The sequence below is a fragment of the Coregonus lavaretus genome (assembly GCF_964263955.1).
Source record: "Coregonus lavaretus genome assembly, chromosome: 3".
In the NCBI taxonomy this organism is placed as follows: domain Eukaryota; kingdom Metazoa; phylum Chordata; class Actinopteri; order Salmoniformes; family Salmonidae; genus Coregonus; species Coregonus lavaretus.
This window is the reverse complement of record NC_139990.1, coordinates 51,748,378-51,771,040: the sequence shown is the minus strand read 5'-3', so window position 1 is coordinate 51,771,040 and position 22,663 is coordinate 51,748,378. Positions and strand designations below refer to the sequence as shown.

Below are 22,663 nucleotides of genomic sequence, written 5' to 3'. Positions count from 1 at the left end.
CCTCTCATATGGTGAGTCTATTTCAAACGGCTGGGAGGAGAGAGAGGTGCATGTGTGTGAGAGAAATCGAGTGTCAGAAACAGAGAGATGTTCTACCATCAGACTTAACTCATAAAGAAATACATCCTTCTCCTTATGTACTAGGGACTAAAATCAAATCTAGAATGTGTGAGCTGTCAGCAAACTAACTGACAGATCGTTCAGGTCAGCACCATCCCACAGACCAGAGCTGAACCAGAAACCAGAGGTCTCCATTTCCCTATTAATACAGGCAATAGCGTAGTTTTTCTCTATTCTATTATGTTCTATTCTATTCTATTCTAAACAGTTCTGTAAAATGTAAAAGGTGAACACTTGTCGTTCCTTTTGCGTCCCTTCGATATTTCAAGTAGAAATTGTGCACCATTTTAAGAGCCTGTTATATTAAATGAAGTGCCCTTGACATATTTATTCATTTTAGCAGACGCTCTTATCCAGAGCGAATTAAAGTAGTCAATGCGTACATTTTCGTACTGAATTCCCCCCATGAGAATCAAACCCACAACAACCCTGACGTTGCAAGCGCCATGTACTACCAACTGAGCAACACACGAAACTGATGCACTTCGAGAAAACAACTGCTCACATATCCAAGATTGTGTCCCAAATGTCACCCCATAGCCTGAATAGTACAAGACTCCTGACAAGAGCCCTATGGCCCCTGGTCAAAGTGGTGCTCTAGAAAAGGGGAAAAGGGTGCCATTTGGGACACAGTCCTAGAAAGGTCTTTCTCTCCTTCTCTCAGATTTTTTATATGAATAAAGACTTGCTAAAGTGCCAGAATTCTGTATTTTGACATGTCCCTCCGTGCACCCTATGTGACTTCTAGGAAGATTGTTACCCACTTAACCCCAACATTTCTCAAAGTTTTCACTATGATTGCCTCCTATAGCTCAGTTGGTAGAGCATGGCACTTGTAACGTCAGGGTTGTGGGTTCGATTCACACGGGGGGGCAGTATGAAAAATGTATGCACTCACTAACTGTAAGTTGCTCTGGATAAGAGCGCCTGCTAAATGACTAAAATGTAAATGATTGTAAAGCCCTAGTAATTTTGGTGCTTTGACGAAGTCATTTCTGAAAATTATTATTTATTTATGTCTGTCCCTCATTTTAAGGTCTACCCTGTTGCGTGAACTGAACTCTCAATTCAATATGGTAAAACTATTCCTTCAAAACATTTTTTTTTCAAAAGAAACATTTAACATCTAATAGTCAAATCATAGTGTAAAAGCAGGTGAGCTGGTTCTACTCTTTTTGGCAATTTTCTGGTGTTTTGTGGTGGAAAACTAAGCGGGTCAAGCTCAACACGCCAACACTATTACCCATAGGTAGACAGGCTAGAAATGTTTTAACAATTACACTTTTATTGTGAAGCTTGCATTCAATTGCCACTCCCTATTGCACACAACAAGCTTCCATTTTGCCTGTCACAAGGCTGATTTAAGATGAATTCGTCAACCCTGTTACTTTATTTGGCACTTCGTATAGTATTTTCCATTCTTGAGATGGGAAAAATATTTTTTATGACAGAATATAAAGATTTTGTAAAATCACTTTAAAAAAAAATTAGTTACACTTCTCAGAAGGCACCGAATTGGTGGAACGACCCACTTACCTTTTATGGAAGAAAACAGTTTGTCCTTTACTCCTAATTGACAGTCAGGCACTATGTGAACATGCAACATCAAGCTGATTTAAGAAAGAGAAGGGGGATTCACAGGTGGGAATCTTTATATATGGAGAAGAGGTCAAGAGGAGGGGAGGAGGTCAAGAGGAGGATAGATGTCAGAGAGAGGAGGGAGGAGAGAGGGAGGGGCCAAATGGTTGAAAGGAGTAGTAATCATAACTTAAGCTTTATCTTTAGGAAAGATCCATCATTTTATTGGAATCATTTACTGCAGTATACCAAGGCTGTTTGACATTTTGCCAAAACGTCTCAAACGCTAAAGTCTGCTCTGGCCTTACGCTTGACCGCCACACTCAGTTTACCTGGTTGATGTCCTGAGACTGGTCCACGGTTCATAGGTTTCTTCCATGGCTAATTTTCAGCCCCTGCATCACCCCCATGTAAAAAATGTCAACATCATGACAGTCAACACTTTTTGGTCTTTGTTCTCAGTGAACCGTTCAGATAACCGGTTCGAAAGTCGTCTACCTTTCAATTGTCTCAATGCTAGTGTTGCACATATTGAGGTGAGCTTGTCTAACTGGACATATATTTGCTGTTTCACCTGTAGGATCCTATAGACACCTTACCTGTCAGGTCTATAGAAACTAGTTTGACTGGTTGTGCTCTAGTTTAATCTACAATTAAAAAAATAAAGGTTCTTAAATGGTTCTTCCTCAGCTCTTAAGGTTCCTTGGAGAACTCTTGCCCGATGAATAACCTTTGAGTTAAGTGTGGGGTTTTGACATGGCATCTACAGTTCTTCAGAATTCTAAAAGGTCTTTGAAATGTATGGAAATCTGCAGATGTGTCTCTTTCATAGCACACAGCAAATTGGCCAGTGATTTTTCAGTGTAACATTTCTAGTGTTGATCCAAAAGTTAAATTAACACTGTAGGGAGTTAAATTAACACTCAGTGGTGTAAATTAACCCCAGTGTTGGTGTTAATAACCAGAGTTGAACTCTAACCACGCCTATCATTATCATATTTCCCAGCATGCTCTATTGAAGGTTGATTTAAAAAAAAAAAAAAATTGTTTCAATATTTTTGTGTATTTGCATTGATTAATTAATCAAATACAAATAATATACATTTTTCTAAACTATTCCAATGTGTTACTTGGACTTATTTCACCAGTTACTGAAATTGTTGTTCCAGTTTAGATGTTTAAGGTAGTCTCATATCTTAGTCTTCCCAACCCTAGCACTGTCAGTCATTCTGAACGCAGGTTGTGGGTGACTAAAATATTCAAATTGTTGGATATCCCCACTCTGGCTGGATTTCAATAGGAATTACACATCACTTTACAAGCCAGCATAATGTGAGTTTCAGGCCACTGTATTAGGGTAAAACTAGGGTCTCAAAAGAAGACCTTATGAAATATGTAATGTATTGTCTTAAATAATGACAACATATTCACTTAGAAACTCACTAGGACACAGAACTGAAAATGAATTAATGTAACAACCACGTCTCTGTCACTAGCAAACACAGTCATGGGTGGTACTGAAAGTAGTGATGTTATGTTTAAAACCTTCGAAGCGGTGTGCCGATGCTTGTATCACTTTATCAGAAGTACTTCAAAGCTTCGTTTGCTTTTTCAAACCGTGTGTTGCAAAATGCGAGATCCCACTGATTTCCCAGTGCTTCCGGTGCTTTCCTCGATTCCAAGCTGCTTTCAAATACCGACCTCTTCTGGACCCTGTACTTACAAATATAGTTACGATTTTGTACCAAAATGTTCACCTGATCGGTAGCTTAGCAAGTACAGTAGGGAACTATGGAACATTCAGGGATGTGAGGGTATGAGGTTGAATCCTGTTGAAGGCACACTATTTAGAAAATAGTTTTATTTATGTGAAATCACACTTTCTGCACTATTGTTCAAATAATTTGTTTTGTTTAATATAGTATAAGCTTCTGTCTTAAGCGTCCTAAATAAAGCCTTAGATTCCGTTTTTGAAAATAGGGAAGCATGATGTAAGATGCAGACCTGGAATTCCAACTGATTATAGGCTACTAACGGCAACGACTTACCACTGCGCAAATCACTTTCAGGCCACTGTATTAGTTTAGGAGTTTTGCTGAAAACAGTGGAGAAAATAAAAAGTATACCTGATAATCACCCGCTGCTATTTATTGCTGACCAGCAGATGTCATTAATCAAATCAAATCAAATCAAATTTTAGCAGATGTTATTGCGGGTGTAGTGAAATGCTTGTGCTTCTAGCTCCGACAGTGCAGCAATATCTAACAAGTAATATCTAACGATTTCACAACATATACCCAATACACACAAATCTAAGTAAGGAATGGAATTTAAGAATATACACATATACAGTGGGGGAAAAAAGTATTTAGTCAGCCACCAATTGTGCAAGTTCTCCCACTTAAAAAGATGAGAGAGGCCTGTAATTTTCATCATAGGTACACGTCAACTATGACAGACAAATTGAGAATGTTTTTCTCCAGAAAATCACATTGTAGGATTTTTAATGAATTTATTTGCAAATTATGGTGGAAAATAAGTATTTGGTCACCTACAAACAAGCAAGATTTCTGGCTCTCACAGACCTGTAACTTCTACTTTAAGAGGCTCCTCTGTCCTCCACTCGTTACCTGTATTAATGGCACCTGTTTGAACTTGTTATCAGTATAAAAGACACCTGTCCACAACCTCAAACAGTCACACTCCAAACTCCACTATGGCCAAGACCAAAGAGCTGTCACAGGACACCAGAAACAAAATTGTAGACCTGCACCAGGCTGGGAAGAGTGAATCTGCAATAGGTAAGCAGCTTGGTTTGAAGAAATCAACTGTGGGAGCAATTATTAGGAAATGGAAGACATACAAGACCACTGATAATCTCCCTCGATCTGGGGCTCCACGCAAGATCTCACCCCGTGGGGTCAAAATGATCACAAGAACGGTGAGCAAAAATCCCAGAACCACACGGGGGGACCTAGTGAATGACCTGCAGAGAGCTGGGACCAGGCCTCTCTCATCTTTTTAAGTGGGAGAACTTGCACAATTGGTGGCTGACTAAATACTTTTTTTCCCCACTGTATATATAAATGCCTGGAGCGTTTCAATTTTGGAGAATCTCTTATAAAATGGGTTAAAATCATGTATAGTAACCCTAGGTGAAAAATAGTAAATACTGGCTATTTATCTGAAAGTTTTAAACTGTCAAGAGGAGTAAAACAAGGTTTTCCACTATCGGCATATCTATTTATTATGGCCATCGAAATATTAGCTATTAAAATCAGATCCAACAATAATATCAGGGGATTAGAAATCCAGGGCTTAAAAACAAAGGTGTCATTGTATACTGATGATTCATGTTTTCTTTTAAATTCACAACTTGAATCCCTCCACAGCCTCATAGAGGATCTAGATACATTTTCTAACCTCTCTGGATTACAACCAAATTATGATAAATATACTATATTACGTATTGGATCACTAAAAAATACAATTTTTACATTACCATGTAGTTTACCAATAAAATGGTCTGATGGTGATGTGGATATATTCAGAATACATATCCCAAATTAAATAAATGATCTCACTCCAATAAATTTTTATAGAAAGTTAGCAAAAAATAGATAAGATCTTGCTATCTTGCCACGCTGATTAACTCTTTAGTATTGTCCCAGTTTACCTATTTGCTCATGGCCTACGCCTAGTGAACAGTTGTTTAAATTATATGAGAAAAAAATATTCCATTTTATTTGGAACGGCAAGCCATACAAAATTAAACGGGCCTATTTATTTAATGAATATGAATTCAGAGAACAGAAATTATTAAATATTAAAGCATTAGACCTATCACTAAAAGCTTCAGTCATACAAAAGTTATACTTAAATCCGAACTGGTTCTCTAGCAAATTAGTAAGATTGTCTCACCCCATGTTCAAGAATGGCCTTTTTCCCTTTATTCAGATAACAACCTCTCACTTTCAGTTATTTGAAAAGGAAATCATCTCCCAAATATCACTATTTCTAAAACAAGCCATAGAAAGTTGGTTGCAATTTCAATTTAATCCCCCAGAAACGACAGAACAAATAATGCAACAAATATTGTGGTTAAACTCAAATATACTAATTGATAAAAATAACATTATTTTTTTAATAATAAAAAAAAAGGTATAATCTTCGTAAATGATATCATAGGTAGGACTGGTGGAGTTATGTCGCACATGCACCTAACACAAACATATGGAAATGTCTGCTCACCCAAAATTACAATCAAATAATTGCAGCATTATCGCAAAAATGGAAGAGGAAACTGGAAGGGGGAAAAAGTAAGGAACTTGTCTGTCAGCCCTGCATTAAAGAACATAATTGGTTAAAGAAAATTGTGATAAATAAAAAAGTATTCCAGTTTCATTTAAGGACCAAAGGATTGACAGCCGTCATATATAATTTGCAAAATAGTTGGGAAGAGATTTTTGACGTACCGATTCGATGGCATAGTGTTTATGAACTGATACGCAAAACAAGGCCGGATTCAAAACTAAGAATTTTTCTATTTAAATTATTATACAAAATTCTTGCTACCAATAGAATGTTATTTATATGGGGGATACAATCTTCCCAGCTCTGCAGATTTTGTTGTGAATTTGTAGCTTGTTTTTGGTCACAGGTCAAGGAATGGCTGAAGGATTGCAATATTTACCTGGAGCTAACCCTGCAGATAGCGCTACTGGGTGATCTGAAAAGTCATAGTCAATCGATCAATAATATAATAATACTTTTAGCAAAAATGTTTATTTTTAATTTACAATCTGTAGAAACAATGAGAATAGAAGGGTTCAGAACTTTTGTGAAACATCACAGTACAGTTGAAAAATATATTGCAAATAGAAATCCAATGTGGATGGTGTTAAGAGATAGATGGGAGGTGTTGAATGGAGCTGAAGGATGGGACTAATAACAACTAACAACAACTAATAATAACAAGATAACTAATGTAACAGTTAGAAAGATATGGCACATAGAAGCAAACCGGATGGACATCATGAAAATGATCGGAGAGGTTGAGGGTAGAGGAAGTTCAGGAGTAAAAACAAACAAAATATAATTATTGTAAAATTGACTGTGTCCATAAAATGTATATAGTATGTATAAGCTGGAAGTAGAGGCCTAAGCATTGTTGTTCACTAGTTTACTCCAATTAGGGAAGGGGTGGGGTTGGAAAGTAATTAAGGGAAATATATATTTTTAAAGGATATGTATATATATATGTATGTATATGTACACTACCGTAAAAAAGTTTGGGGTCTCTTAGAAAAGCACATTTTTTGTCCATTCAAATAACATCAAATTGATCAGAAATACAGTGTAGAAACAAATAACTTTCTTCCGAAACTTGTCAGTCTATTCTTGTTCAGAGAAATGAAGGCTATTCTATGCGAGAAATTGCCAAGAAACTGAAGATCTCGTACAACGCTGTGTTCCACTTACCTCAGAATACATCAGTATATATATTTTTGTATCTTACTGTATTACTTGAGGTTTACTCTTTATAAAAAAAAGTTTGTCTTAGGCTATATACTCTTTTGTATGCTGAAGCTTTTCCTGGCCAGCCCTGTGCCAGAGACAGACCAGTTACAGGTGGCTACAGCTCTGTTATTATATTATGAATCAAATTCAAACAGTTAAGTGTATTTTACAAAGCCCTTTTTACATAAGCAGTTGTCACAAAGTGCTTTACATATACCCCGCCTAAACCATAAATATTATTATAATAAGATTATTGCATTATTATTACATATGTCTGAACTAATTCCAAATTAATGGAGCTCTGATAATGTCCTATCAAAGCAATAAACATTATTTCTACTTTTAATACACAAGAGAGGAAGAATAGAGGAAAAAAAGGAATAGAGAGAGACTGAGGGTGTTTCTCAAAATGCATACTACTGTGCTCCGAGCACGCAAATTGGAGCACGGGAGGGTCGGAGTATGAGTCCAAATCAAAGTATGCGAAACGGAGCACAGAGGGCACTTCTCGAATGCGTACTCCGTTTGTACATATTTTGAAGCATGCATTGATGCAAGCTTCAACGGAAAATATGCAAAGAAATATGATGCACTACATAAAAAATTATGCAACATTTCTTGAAATCAATGGCAGACACTATTTGAGCTGAAGCGAGAGAAAATACACTCCGACTTCGGAATGAAATGTTGCCTATTCACATCACATATGTTGCCTGACTACAATATTTTATCTGGATACGTTAATAAATACATGCTGTGTTAATTTTGGCATGTTTACCTGCCTACGTACCGTAGATAGCAAGCCCATAATAAGTCAATAGGGCTAACTGGCTAGCTACTATTACCGTTAGCTAGCCAGAAAGCCACAAAGAGTTGTTAGCTAGCTACCCACGAAGAATTGACTATCTTGCATAATATTAGTTTTAGGTAATTTTTGCCTGTTAAACTATCTGGTTAGCTACATTATTACGATTCACATATCTAGCTTATAAATATGAAGTAAAATGTTTGCTTTGTGTATATCTTGTTTTGTCTGTTGTTGCCATTGTCCTGGCTGGAAGAAGGTTCAGTGAATGGGGAGGTGAAGCCTGAGGTAATACAGTAGGGGGAATGCGAGTGCTTCTCAAATGTATTGTTTTAAGCATTCTCTACACTCTCGTCCTCACAAGAACATACTCAAGCGAACGTGGTCGGAAAATGCACTCGGAGTATGAGAGTGTAGAGCACGGTAGTATGCATATTGACAAACACCCTGAGCGTGTGTGTGAGAGAGGACAGTGAATGTACAGTTTTCCCAGTTCCGAATTTTAATTACGGACACATTTCCTTGGTCTAGCCTACTATTAATGTGGTTTGCATCTGCATATCTAAACTGTTGAGTAGGTCATTAATTGGCAACTCGTTTAACCCAAAATACAGTAGCTTACAATTAATACCATGATTGCACATCTCTATCAATAACCTTTTAAACCATGATTACACATCTCTATCAATAGCCTTTTAAACCATTATTATACACTGTATGACCTAAGTCTATGTTATAATTAATTAGACATCCAGGTATAACCAATGATGGTAAATAAAATCACATTAAAGTTAGTTATGCCTTGTGAAGAACCGCCTGCTAGTTTCAGTTATAATTTGCACTAATGTAAAAGATGAATAATGCACTTATTTGCTTGTTTTGGTGAGATGTTTCTATATGTTTACTTAATGACTTTGAATGTAATAATGATCTACATTATTATGTGCATTAACCAATCATTAGGTTTTATGTTCTGATTTACAATCCTGAAGGAAAAAAAAGGTCAATATAACTTGTCCCAGTAACAAATAAACAGTTTAATGTAAAATCTTTAATAAAAAGTATTCATGAGCTTTACTTGGAATGATAAAGCAATATACATGGTCCAAGAAGATTCAAAATGAATCTAGTCTACATTTCAACCCAGCCTTACCCATATACACTAGCTACTACAATACAATCATTTGTTTTCGACACATAATACTGCATACATAATTACATCACACATACAGTTGAAGTCGGAGGTTTACATACACCTTAGCCAAATACATTTAAACTCAGTTTTTCACAATTCCTGACGTTTAATCCTAGTAAAAATTCCCTGTCTTAGGTCAGTTAGGATCACCACTTTATTTTAAGAATGTGAAATGTCAGAATAGTAGTAGAGAGAATGATTTATTTCAGCTTTTATTTATTTCATCACATTCCAAGTGGGTCAGAAGTTTACATACACTCAATTAGTATTTGGTAGCATTGCCTTTAAATTGTTTAACTTGGGTCAAACGTTTCGGGTAACCTTCCACAAGCTTCCCATAATAAGTTGGGTGAATTTTGGCTAATTCCTCCTGACAGAGCTGGTGTAACTGAGTCAGGTTTGTAGGCCTCCTTGCTCGCACACGCTTTTTCAGTTCTGCCCAAACATTTTCTATAGGATTGAGGTCAGGGCTTTGTAATGGCCACTCCAATACCTTGACTTTGTTGTCCTTAAGCAATTTTGCCACAACTTTGGAAGTATGCTTGGGGTCATTGTCCACTTGGAAGACCCATTTGCGACCAAGCTTTAACTTCCTGACTGATGTCTTGCTTCAATATATCCACATAATTTTCCTTCCTCATGATGCCATCTATTTTGTGAAGTGCACCAGTCCCTCCTGCAGCAAAGCACCCCCACAGCATGATGCTGCCACCCCCGTGCTTCACGGTTGGGATGGTGTTTTCCGGCTTGCAAGCATCCCCTTTTTCCTCCAAACATAACAATGGTCATTATGGCCAAACAGTTCTATTTTTGTTTCATCAGACCAGAGGACATTTCTCCAAAAAGTACGATCTTTGTCCCCATGTGCAGTTGCAAACCGTAGTCTGGCTTTTTTATGGTGGTTTTGGAGCAGTGGCTTCTTCCTTGCTGAACAGCCTTTCAGGTTATGTCGATATAGAACTCGTTTTACTGTGGATATAGATACTTTTGTACCTGTTTCCTCCAGCATCTTCACAAGGTCCTTTGCTGTTGTTCTGGGATTGATTTGCACTTTTCACACCAAAGTACGCTAATCTCTAGGAGACAGAACGCGTCTCCTTCCTGAGCGGTATGACGGCTGCGTGGTCCCATGGTGTTTATACTTGCGTACTATTGTTTGTACAGATGAACGTGGTACCTTCAGGCGTTTGGAAATTGCTCTCAAGGATGAACCAGACTTGTGGAGGTCTACAATTCTTTTTCTGAGGTCTTGGCTGATTTCTTTTGATTTTCCAATGATGTCAAGCAAAGAGGCACTGAGTTTGAAGGTAGGCCTTGCAATACATCCACGGGTACACCTTCAATTGACTCAAATGATGTCAATTAGCCTATCAGAAGCTTCTAAAGCCATGACATCATTTTCTGGAATTTTCCAAGCTGTTTAAAGGCACAGTCAACTTAGTGTATGTAAACATCTGACCCACTGGAATTATGATACAGGGAATTATAAGTGAAATAATCTGTCTGTAAACAATTCTTCGAAAAATTACTTGTGTCATGCACAAAGTAGATGTCCTAACCGACTTGCCAAAATGATAGTTTGTTCAAAAGAAATGTGGTTGAAAAACAAGTTATAATGACTCCAACTTAAGTGTATGGAAACTTCCGAATTCAACTGTATATTATATAATAACAATATAATTATCTGTTTTGCTGTCTTAACCCTCAGACGTATCTTACTTCCTGGTCATCCTCAAGCTCTTCCTGTTCCACATCTAAACCCAGAGCGCTGTGGCGAATCATCTGCCAGCATGCCAGGGACTTCCTGTTTCCATCTATTCCGCCACTGTGTTTGGGTCTGATCAGAGGGGTTCCAGGTCCTTTTGACATGTCAGTGTTCTCCATCTCCTCATGCTCCTTGTTCTGGTCCTCATCCTTAGAGAAGGCTTGGATGTAGCGACGCATCTTTTGCACCAGTGGGTCGTTGCGATCCTCAACCCTGCAATCGAGACATTAAGAGAGTCATTATAATATAAAGCCTGTATATGATGGGGAAACACTGTTAACACCACCACACCTAAAACAGAGAGTACAGTAATAGGAGTGTTGTTGTCTTACCGGAGGTACCACCGCTCCCCCAGGCCGTAGAGCAGGCCACATACCCCCAGCCGGGGCCACAGGCAGCGGGGCAACCTCCTCTCCAACATCAGGGTAGTGGCCACCACCTACACACAGTGAGCAGGGACAGAGGACATAACGATCATTAACATGGCACTGATTGGGATGCTGTATACACTCTCATCATGTTCATCATGGTTTTAAGCAATTTGTATGGAGTATGCACAGTGCCTTCAGAAAGTATTCATACCCCTTGACTTATTCCACATTTTGTTACAGCCTGAAATCAAAATGGATTAAAGATATTTTATTTCTCATCCATCTACACACAATACCCCATAATGACAAAGTTAAAACATGTTTTTAGAAATGTTTGCATATTTATTGAAAATGAAATACATAAATATCTAGTTTACATAAGATTTTACACCCCTGAGTCAATACTTTGTATAAGCACTTTTGGCAGCGATTACAGCTGTGAGTCTTTCTGCGTAAGTCTCTAAGAGCTTTCCACACCTGGATTGAGCAACATTTGCCCATTATTCTTTTAAAAATTCTTCAAGCTCTGTCAAATTGGTTGTTGATTATTGATAGACAACCATTTTCAGGTCTTGCCATAGATTTTCAAGAAGATTTAAGTCAAAACTGTAACTCGGCTACTCAGGAACCTGTCTTCTTGGTAAGCAACTCCAGTGTAGATTTGCCCGTGTGTTTTAGGTTATTGTCCTGCTGAAAGGTGAATTAATCTCCCAGTGTCTGGTGGAAAGCAGACTGAATCAGGTTTTCCTCTAGGATTTTGCCTGTGCTTAGCTCCACTCCGTTTATTTTTATCCTGAAAACCTCCTCAGTCCTTATTCCTTAATGATTACAAGCATACCCATAACATGATACAGCCACCACCATGCTTGAAAATATGGAGAGTGGTACTCAGTAAGTAATGTGTTGTATTGGATTTGCCCCAAACATAACACTTTGTATTCAGGATAAATAGTTAATTGCTTTGCTATATTTTTTGCAGTATTACTTGCCTCGTTGCAAACAGGATGCATGTTTTGGAATATTTGTATTCTGTACAGCCTTCCTTCTTTTCACTCTGTCAATTACATTAGTATTGTGGAGTAACTACAATGTTGTTGATCCATCCTCAGTTTTCACCTATCACAGCCATTAAACTCTGTAACTGTTTTCAAGTCACCATTGGCCTCATGGTGAAATCCCTGAGCGGTTTCCTTCCTCTCCGGGAACTGAGTTAGGAAGGACATCTGTATCTTTGTAGTGACTGGGTGTATTGATACACTATCCAAAGTGTAATTAATAACTTCACCATGCTCAAAGGGATATTCAATGTCTGCTTTTTTATTTTTACCCATCTACCAATAGGTGCCCTTCTTTGCGAGGCATTGGAAAACCTCCCTGGTCTTTATGGTTGAATCTGTGTTTGAAATTCACTGCTCGACTGCGGGACCTTACAGATAATTTTATGTGTGGGGTACAGAGATGAGGTAGTCATTCAAAAATCATGCTAAACACTATTATTGCACAGTGAGTCCATGCAACATATTATGTAACTTCTTAGGCACATTTTTACTCCTGAACTTATTTAGGCTTGCCATATTTAGGCTTGAATACTTACTGACTCAAGACATTTCCGCTTTTCATTTTTAATGAATTTGTTTAAATAAATGGTGTGTAGGCCAGTGACAACAAATCTCAATTTAATCAATTTTAAATTCAGGCTGTAAAACAACAAAATATGGAAATAGTCAAGGGGTGTGAATACTTTCTGAAGGCACTATAGGAGAGACTGTGTGTGTTTGTGTGTGTGTGTGTGTGTGTGTGCATGTGTGTCACACTGATGCACACCTGTGTCCTCCAGAGCTCGTCCCTCTCCTGGGCTACTCTCCAGTGTGTATCACTCATCATGGCTATGAGCAGGTTAAGCAGCAGTATGTAGGAGACCACAGAGAAGGTGCAGTGCAGCACATGGACAATAGGGGGCGTTGTGATGGTGTGGTCCACTGGCAGGTCTATCAGACCCACACTCAGCTCAAACTGGGAGAACAGAGTGATGGGGAAGGAGCGGTACGCAGGCAGAGAGTCTGGGTCCTGAGTCATGTACACCATCCACAGGGCTGGACAGGAGGGAGGGAGGGTGAGGGAGAGAGAGAGAGAAAGAGAAAGAGAGATAACAATAACCAGTGAATAAAAAGAGGAATTCGTTTTTTTTATACAATTGTCAGCAATTTGCTTATTTGAAATGCCAAGTTTTGCTGATGCAGTTTCTCTTAAACCAAATGTACTTACAGGTGGAAAACCCCATGAGCACGATGAAGCTCAGCCACATGAACTTGGTCAGGTCTCCAAATATAATCTAGGAGGAAATTAGACAAAACACCACAACAGTTTAATATGGGAATCAAAACAGCAAAACCACACATTCTACAGTATTTTTTTGGTATTTAGTATTTATTAGAATCCCCATTAGCCGCTGCAAAAGCATCAGCTACTTTTCCTGGGGTCCACATGAAACATGACATAATACATAGTACAGAACATTATTTGTCAAGGATTGAAATGCATAAATTTAAAACGTCACACATAGCCTACATATCAGTACATACAAACAATATCTAGGTCTAATACATAGTACAGTACAAATTACAATACAATATATATATAAAATGGCTGTGTCTCTTCACAGTCCCCTTTGTGCAGTAATGTGTTCTTTTATCTGTTTTTTTAAACTGGTTTTATTTTTAGCTTGAGTTACCTGTGGTGGCAGAGAGTTCCATGTAGTCATGGCTCTACTTAATACTGTGCATTTCCCAGCCTCTGTTCTGGACCTGGGGACTGTGAAGGGACCTCTGGTTGCATGTCTTGTGTTGTACGAATGAGTATCCGAACTGTGTGCAAACTGCTTGAACAGACAGTTTGGCACCTTCAACACATCAATAACTCGCACAAAGACCAATAGTGATGCAGTCAATCTCTCCTCAACTTTGAGCCAGGAGAGACTGAAATGCATGTTACTGAGACTTTCCCTCCATGTACATCTAAGTGCGATACATGCTGCTTTGTTCTGGACCAACTGCAATTTACCTATGTCCTTCTTTGCCGCACACGACCACACAGCTGGGCAGTAGTCCAGGTGCGACAAAATAGGGCCTATAGGACCTGTCTGGTCGACTGAGATGTCAAGAAGGCAGAGCAACGCCCTATCATGGACAGACCTCTTCCCATTTTAGCAACCATTGAGTCGATCTGTTTTGACCATAAATGCTTGCTATCTAGGGTTACAACCAGCAGTTTAGTCTCCTCAACTTGCTCAATAGCCACACTATTCAATAATAGATCTAAACAAGGTTTAGCGTTGAGCGAGTGATTTGTCCCAAAAATTATGCTTTAGTTTTTGAGATATTTAGCACCAGCCTATTGCTAGTTACACATTCTAAAACTGACTGGAGCTCTATGTTAAGTGTCTCAGTTATTTATTTTACTGTTGCAGCCGACGTGTATACTGTTGAGTTGTCAGCGTACATAGACACACATGCTTTATTCATGATGAGTGGAAGGTAATTTGTAAAAACAGAAAACAATAATGGCCCTAGCCGGCTGCCCTGCGGTACACCACAATCAACGGAATTTGCATGAGAGAGGCTTCCATTAACAAAACCATCTGTGTTCTATTAGATAGGTAACTCTCAATCCATAGTAAGGATTGCAAATCCGTAACACCTATGTTTTTTAAGCAATAGGTCATGATCAATGACATCAAAAGCTGCAGAAAACAGCTCCCACAATCTTCTTACTATCACTTTCTTTCAGCCAATCATCAGTCATTTGTGTCAGTGCTGAGCATGTCACAATGTATTTACCATCCAGGTTGTCTGTACCAGGTGGTTTGTCCTTATTTATAGATAGCAACAACAACAACAAAAAATCACCTCTTCCACACCTACTTTTTGGAACTCAAAACTACAGTTCTTGCTTTCATTATTTGGTCCATTATGCATGAATATGAAGGCTCAGCATTTGTTGTTTGCATGTCATACCTAAGGTTACTAATCTTGTCAACAAAAAAGTTATTAAAGTGGTTGGCAATTTCAAAGGGTTTTGTTATGAACAAGCCCTTTGATATTACCAACCACTTCAATAACTTTGCACATGCTTTGCAAATGCTTATGTGTGTCTCTATCTCTCTCTCTCTGTGTGTGTGTGTGTGTGTGTGTGTGTGTATGTGTGTGTGTGTGTGTGTGTGTGTGTGTGTGTGTGTGTGTGTGTGTGTGTGTGTGTGTGTGTGTGTCTGTGTGTGTGTGTGTGTGTGTGTGTGTGTGTGTGTGTGTGTGTGTGTGTGTGTGTGTGTGTGTGTGTGTGTGTGTGTGTGTGTGTGTGTGTGTGTGTGACGTGCAGCCAGGGTAGGCAGTGCTTACCCAGTGATAATCTAATAAAAAAGATGTTAACAAAAACAATTAAAATGTGGCTTTTCATATCTAATGTTTTTTTCAATGATTCTGGTAGTTTTTATTTCAAAACTACACCCAAGCCTCAGGAAAGGCACCAGGGTATTCATGCCTTCCTTTCCAGACATTCAAATATATTTCAATGGTTGACGCCATGGCTGTTCCTGAGTCCAGTCACTGTAAATGGATAGGGTCAGCATAGGCGTCGCTGCATTGCCTAGCTTGAAGTAGCTTCATTCGTTGCATTGAGCCGATTTCATATTTTGCGCATTCGTATTGCCTAAACATGTTGCGTGGGTATTGTCTGGGTTAAGCTGTACACATTTGGGCGTCTACATAATTTGGCACTCGTATCCCCTGAACTGAACAAAGCTAGCTAGCAAAAACAACCTGACAAATGGACACTATTGCACCTCGAACAGTTTATAATGAAAGTTAAGAACAGACAGAGGCAGCATACTGAAGCTCTACAAGCAAGACGTGACATGACAGGCAATCACCATCTCCCTCACTGCTAGTTGTTGGGCAAGCGAACAGTGAATACTGGACTGTCGACTTGTCTGAAACGTCATTACCAATGAAAACTTTTTACCCTGACTTTTACACATCTTGGACATTCACGTTTGCTTTGTGGACGTAATGGGAATGGGAATGACTTTTTGTGTCAGTGTGAAAATGGAACCGAAGGAGGACTTGGGGATTTGTCTCCCACACAACCGTGGGCCTGCTGTGCAGAATAAAATAATAAAATAATGGACATGGGGTTCTGCTGTGACTTCTACAAAGCTGTCACTGAGAGGTTCACCAGACGAATGGACTTAATTTACAAGTAAAGGTAGGCCTAAATGCATTTCCCTTTGCAATTTATGGGTTAGGCTACTGTTAAATCATAAGAATAGACAACATCCCTTGGAATGCATTTTATTTATCAAGCTAGAATTTCGATTTGATAAGACCATTTTTGACATTTTTAACTGCATTTGTCAGTCATTTCAATTTCTGCACATTGGAAGAATTGTAAATCCATTATGAAAGCCTATGGAGTTTGCCTTGCGAATTAGGGGTGTGCCGAGTAACGGATCTGAATTTTGATAAGAGTATTTTATGTAATTATCTGTGATCGGAAAAAAGTAATTTTCAGCTGCCAGCACGCATCTCTCTTTCACTCAAACAGTGTGAAGCGCTGTGTGCTCTAAACAACTATTGGCTAGTTATTCTGTCTGTAAAGAAACGGGTGGGGTATCGGTTGAGCCTGCTGCAACGATTGGATTAGAACAAGCTGCTCTTCCTCTACTCTTGTTTCTCCATACAGACACACGCGCGGGTCTGTTTCACTCACTCACAGTCACTTGTCTCAGGGCACAAGGCTCCCCTTCTCCAAACATCATGTATGAATCAGAAACCATAGCTAGTCATTGTTGTTCAATGTAGTTATTTCCTGTCGACTTTGCTGAGGCCATATGGTTGTTTTTTTCTGTCTACTTGGAGTTTAGTAGGCCTATTTGTCTGTCCATATAATTATTCCATTGCTGATGACATCTGTCGTTATTTCGTGATCCAAGCCCATGCTTGCTAGCTATTATTGTTTCTTCTTGCCCAGGCATGTTTACGGAGTGACAGATCATTAGAAAATAAAATGACAAATGTAGATAGTTTATTTGGATTGTACAAATGTTATTGCACAAGTGTCCTGAGAGAAAAGTTTTGCTCCTCTCGAAAGTGAAACAATACACTGAGTGTACAAAACATTAAGGACACCTTCCAATATTTAGTTGCACCGCGGAATCGGAATATCGAAAATCTCTGGTCAACATTTTGGTCCTCAAGTAAAACTGAAATGTATATTTATTTATTTTTGCCAATTTTGGTCTTTAGTAAAGGGCAAGCAAAAAGTTCCCTACCTTCTCCCCCTTCCACTTGCCTTCTCCATTTTTGCGTAATTCTGCAATCAGTTGGTTGTAATTTTGGATAGAGCAAACATTTCCATATATTTGTGTTAACTGCACATGTGACATAACTCCACCTTTCCTATTCATAATAACATTAACAAAGATAATTCCTTTTTTATTTTATTTTTCCATAAAGATTGTTTTGGATTATTATTATCAATTAGTATATTTGAATTTATCCATATTGTTTGTTGCAATATTTGTTCTGTCTTTTCTGGAGGATGAAACTGGAATTGCAACCAGCTTTGTATGGCTTGTTTTTAGAAAGGGTGATATTTTGAAAAAGGTTCCATTTTCATTTAACTGAAAGTGAGAGGTTGTAACCTGGATAAAGGGAAAAATGCCATGGTAGTGGACCATTCTTGATACACACAGGAAACTATTGAGCGTGTAAAACCCAGCAGCGTTACAGTTCTTGACACAAACCGGTGCGCCTGGCACCTACTACCATACCCAGTTCAAAGGCACTTACATATTTTGTCTTGCCCATTAAGCCTCTGAATGTCACACATACACAATCCATGTCTCACTTGTCTCAAGGCTAAAAAATCATTCTTTAACCTGTCTTCTCCCCTTCATCTACACTGATTTAAGTGAATTTAACAAGTGACATCAATAAGGGATCATAGCGTTCACCTGGATTCACCTGGTCAGTCTGTCATGGAAAGAGCAGGTGTCCTTAATATTTTGTACACTCCGTGTATATGGGGCAAGTGAATTGGCAGTAGTAGCCAGCCATGCATTAGGCTATTTATTAGCCTATTTCATTGATAATTGAATAGGACTAAGTAAGTAAATCATGTGCATTTTCAAATGTCGGGGTCGTTTACCTTTGAACAGTGTGTGAATGAGTAAAGGAACATAACGATGCACTCTGAGATGTGCTCTGAGTGATAGTGCAGTAATGCACACTTGCTTTATAGGATTTACCGGCATTTAAAGCGCACTTCCGAGTTTTCCGATCATGAGTAAATCCGATTACGAGTATCACGCTTTGAACACACCGACTGTGCTTGCGTTTTGGTACACCGGAAGTACATTCATTTCCAATGGAACGCTGCGTTTTCCTTGCGGCATTGCGTTGCAGTTGCAGTGCGTTCTGTGTGGTGCATACGTTGGATTTATCGAACGTATGCGTTAAACTGTATGCGTAAACGGGTTGACAGAAATGGTAGCAGAATGTGAATGTTTAACTTTTGTTGCACACATATCTAGATGATGCTGCGTACTATTTTGCACAAAAACACAGTTGGTGTGTTTAAAGCCTCAAGTGTGATAAAACGGAGTATGACGAGATCGACACACACCTATTGCGAATTATTCGGATTAAATGTGCCCATATATTGATATTTTAGTGCCACCTATCAGTTGTAACTGGAGATGAGATATCGGTCTATGGCTCAGCTGAGATGAGCAGTGTGTCATTTTGTCGGATTATATGAAATATGCCGCCATCGGAGACTATTGCTTGTGTATCTTGGCTACATTGTTATTAACATTTGGTGAAAATTGTTTGTCAATTTTGGTTAATAGCCTATGTCACTCTGGTTGTTGGAGCTGTTGTATGGGGAACTTGGGTTTATCAAGATTTATTTGGAAGTAAATCTGGCTTTGATAAAAAACAGTACTTACCCAGCCACCGACCTCACCACAAGCCACTGGTTTGTGTGTGTGTGCACGCGTGCGTGTGTGTGTGTTTGCTGCCCTTACATACCTTCTGTATCATGATGACATAAGGCCCCAGCATCTGAAATCCCCTGGCGAAGAACATGACGTTACTCCAGCCCAACACCAGACACACAGCCATGACAACTGCCTCCCCCTGCACCCCACTGACCCTGAACACACACAGCAGCACCACCAGGATCGCATAGGCAATACTGGGGAGGAAACACACAGGTTATTACACAGGTTATAAATGCTACATAGACATGACATAACAATAACAGCACTAGGCAGGTAATAAATGATACAAAGGCACCAAGGTTGACGTACAGAATGACATGGAAGGGTCCCCCCAGGGCCGTCTGTCCAAAGTACTGCTTGGCCCCCACTCTCAGCATATCTGGGATCTTAGGGATTGGGAATAACACAGATTATATTGACAGCCAATAATCTGATCTAATCTACAGTGTAAATATAAGTGAAATGTAAAACTACTGGATTATGTATATTTTACCTCCAGTAGCAGAATAACCAGGGCACCCAGGACACTGATCATCTCTCCTGCCAGACGCAAGTTGTCCCCATAGGTCACATAACTCTCCTACAGGGACAGAGAACAAGGCACGTGGATCACAAAGGGTTAATATGAACACCTTTGATTGTGGATTTGCACACAGGCTGTCATATGAAGGGGCCTTCATGTCTCCCCCACCTTCAGAGTTTTCTGCACGCGGATGGTTTTGTCCATGTCAGATACAGTGTAATTCTCTGGAGCGTCCTTTAGAGGGCGACACACACAGCACAGTGTGAAGGTCCCAATGTACAGGACGTACAGCAGCAGCAACAACCTGTACACAACACAATAACAACGTTAAAACAACATTAGAAATAGACAAATGACAGAATCTCAAACACATCAGAACATGATCACTGTATGTGTTGTTACCTAAAGTAGTGTTTTCCATAGAGGTTCCACTTGAGACTGACCAACTGCCTAACAGGAGTCACTTCCAGTATCCTCCTTGCCTGAGGGAGGAGATCATCATCATCATCAGTTTCCCTACAATGTATATTACACTGTATCATGTTTGTGTACTGTACTGTACTGTACCTCTCTCTTCTGGCTGCCCACGATGAGCTCCAGCACAGAGAGGTCGTCGTCGGCGACCAAGGAGTCGATCTCTGTGAGGTCATAGAGGTTAGAGGTCAGGGGTCCCAGGGTCCACTGGACCACTCGCCTCCGGTTGACCAGGTGCTGGAATGCCTGGGAGAGAGAAAAACGTAGAAAATGCAGCACCATTCATTTGTAGGTTAATTACATTTTATAAGAACATATACTGTATAAAGTATATTTGAGTATGGAGGAGATGGTTTTGACTACAGGTTATGTTAAAGATAATAGGGGAAACACTATCCCTCTTCTCCTCTCCTACTATGTCCCCGGTTTCTTTCTCTATTCCTCTCTGTCCTCACCACAAGGTTGCCCTCCTTGGCAGCCAGTTTGAAGGGCGTTAAGCCACGGTAGTTGGGCACCATGTCCAGTGGCACAGCCTGGTCCAGCTCAACGTCGTGTGCCAACAGCAAATCCAATGCCAGGCATGCTATAGTCTTATTGGGCTGCAGGACCAGGATGTGGAGCACTGTGTTACCTAGGGGGGAGAGAGGGAGATATTCAACTGCTGAAAAAAGGAGAAGAGAGAAGAGGAGGAGGACGAGGAGAAGAAAGAGAAGTGTTTCATACCATTGGAGTCCTGGGCCCTGGTGCTGGCTCCTGCGTTGATCACCATGGAGATGATGTCCTGATTCCCCACACAGGCCGCAAATGCCAGGATGTGCTCACCTAAAGTAAAGCAAACGGCATCAAACAACCACATTTCCCAAAATGCACTTCTCTAGTCCTTACAGACCACAAACAGTCATTTTACCATAGTAGAGCAGCCCTCCTCTTCTCTTCCTGAAGTACAGGCCTGTGACTCTGGGTGTGGCCACATCCGCCCCTCGACCAATCAGGCTGCGGACCAGGTTAACGTTCTGATTCACCACGGCAACGTGGAGAGGTGTCATGCCTGATTGAGATCGACAGAGAGAGAATATATGATTGTGTGATTGAATATCTGTGTGAGTTTTATAATATTATAGTGTGTTTGTCCTTTGTTTGTGAGAGTGTATGTACCAAGGAAGAGGTCAGAGGTCATGGGCTCATTGATGAGTTCAGGTGCTCCGTCCATCAGAGCTACAGCAGCTTCCATGTTATCATTCAGAACTGCCACATGCAGAGCGGTCTCCCCCAGAGCACCTCTCTCAAAGATGTTAGTGGACGCACAGTCCAGAAGTTTCTTAATGCAACCTGCACTGTTCTCTTTGGCCGCAAAGAAGAGAGGGACGTCGTTTGTTCTATGGGAGAGAGAGTGTGTTTGCAAGTTAGAAATCTAATGCTGCGTTCAGAACATCTTGTAAATTCTTAAAAATATCAGCATACGACTGGGAAATTCCTTTTAAACGCCCCTCCAGCTGGTAATTACTAGTGGGAAACTGTCTATCATCTCTGAGCTCAGACTTCTCCCTCATGCTGAGCTCTGACGTCACATATTAAGGAAATGACCTCGTTTACAATATTTTCGGCAGTTAAATGCAACAACAAAACAATATTTATAAAAAACCAAACTATTAAGATGGTTTTTAAATAGCTGTACTTTTAGTTTATGGTTGACTCAGCTTGTTTGCCATTAGCCAATCTGCAATCTCAATGAGTTAAAAGCATGTGAACACACACAACTGTTGCTCCCACTTGGGGCATAATATCAACCAACACTTCAGTAGCTGTTATTTTCTTTACCAATAGGAGACTCACCGTTTGTTCTGTAGCAAAAAAGTTTCATCCAGCATCTCGTTCCACCCCTTCCTGTTCTGGAGGCGGAACCTGAGCTGGCTCCACCAATGGTTGAGCTCACCTGGAGCAGATCGTGCCAGGGGCGGGGCCATCCTTTCATAGGGTGAGTCTATTTGAAACAGCTGGGATGAGAGAGAAATGTGCATGTGTGTGAGACAAATGAAGTGTCAGAAACAGAGATATCCTATGCTGCAACCTGGTCTCAGAGCATTTCATTTTATTCTGTACGTAAATCCGAGACACTCCATTTAGTGTGATATGTTACATTTCGTATGGTATGTATTTTAATTGGATGTCCATCACCCATTTCGTATGACATGTTACGAATTACAATTCGTATCATATGTTACTAATTACCAAAACGTACAATATGTTACGAATTTG

General features: G+C 39.6%; 1 protein-coding gene across 1 annotated transcript; it reads right to left on the bottom strand.

Moving 5' to 3' along the window:
* Window positions 1-10,922: 10,922 nt before the first annotated feature.
* On the bottom strand, window positions 10,923-22,371 carry LOC311120111 (transient receptor potential cation channel subfamily V member 6-like; the record flags this gene model as incomplete). Its single annotated transcript, XM_084157813.1, has 15 exons — window positions 10,923-11,196; window positions 11,316-11,422; window positions 13,179-13,447; window positions 13,620-13,686; window positions 19,439-19,604; window positions 19,720-19,796; window positions 19,904-19,990; window positions 20,102-20,237; window positions 20,336-20,415; window positions 20,501-20,653; window positions 20,863-21,038; window positions 21,131-21,229; window positions 21,315-21,455; window positions 21,563-21,783; window positions 22,241-22,371. 15 exons carry the CDS (start codon window positions 22,369-22,371, stop codon window positions 10,923-10,925), a joined length of 2,184 nt encoding a protein of 727 aa, XP_084013939.1.
* Between the last annotated feature and the right edge of the window lie 292 nt (window positions 22,372-22,663).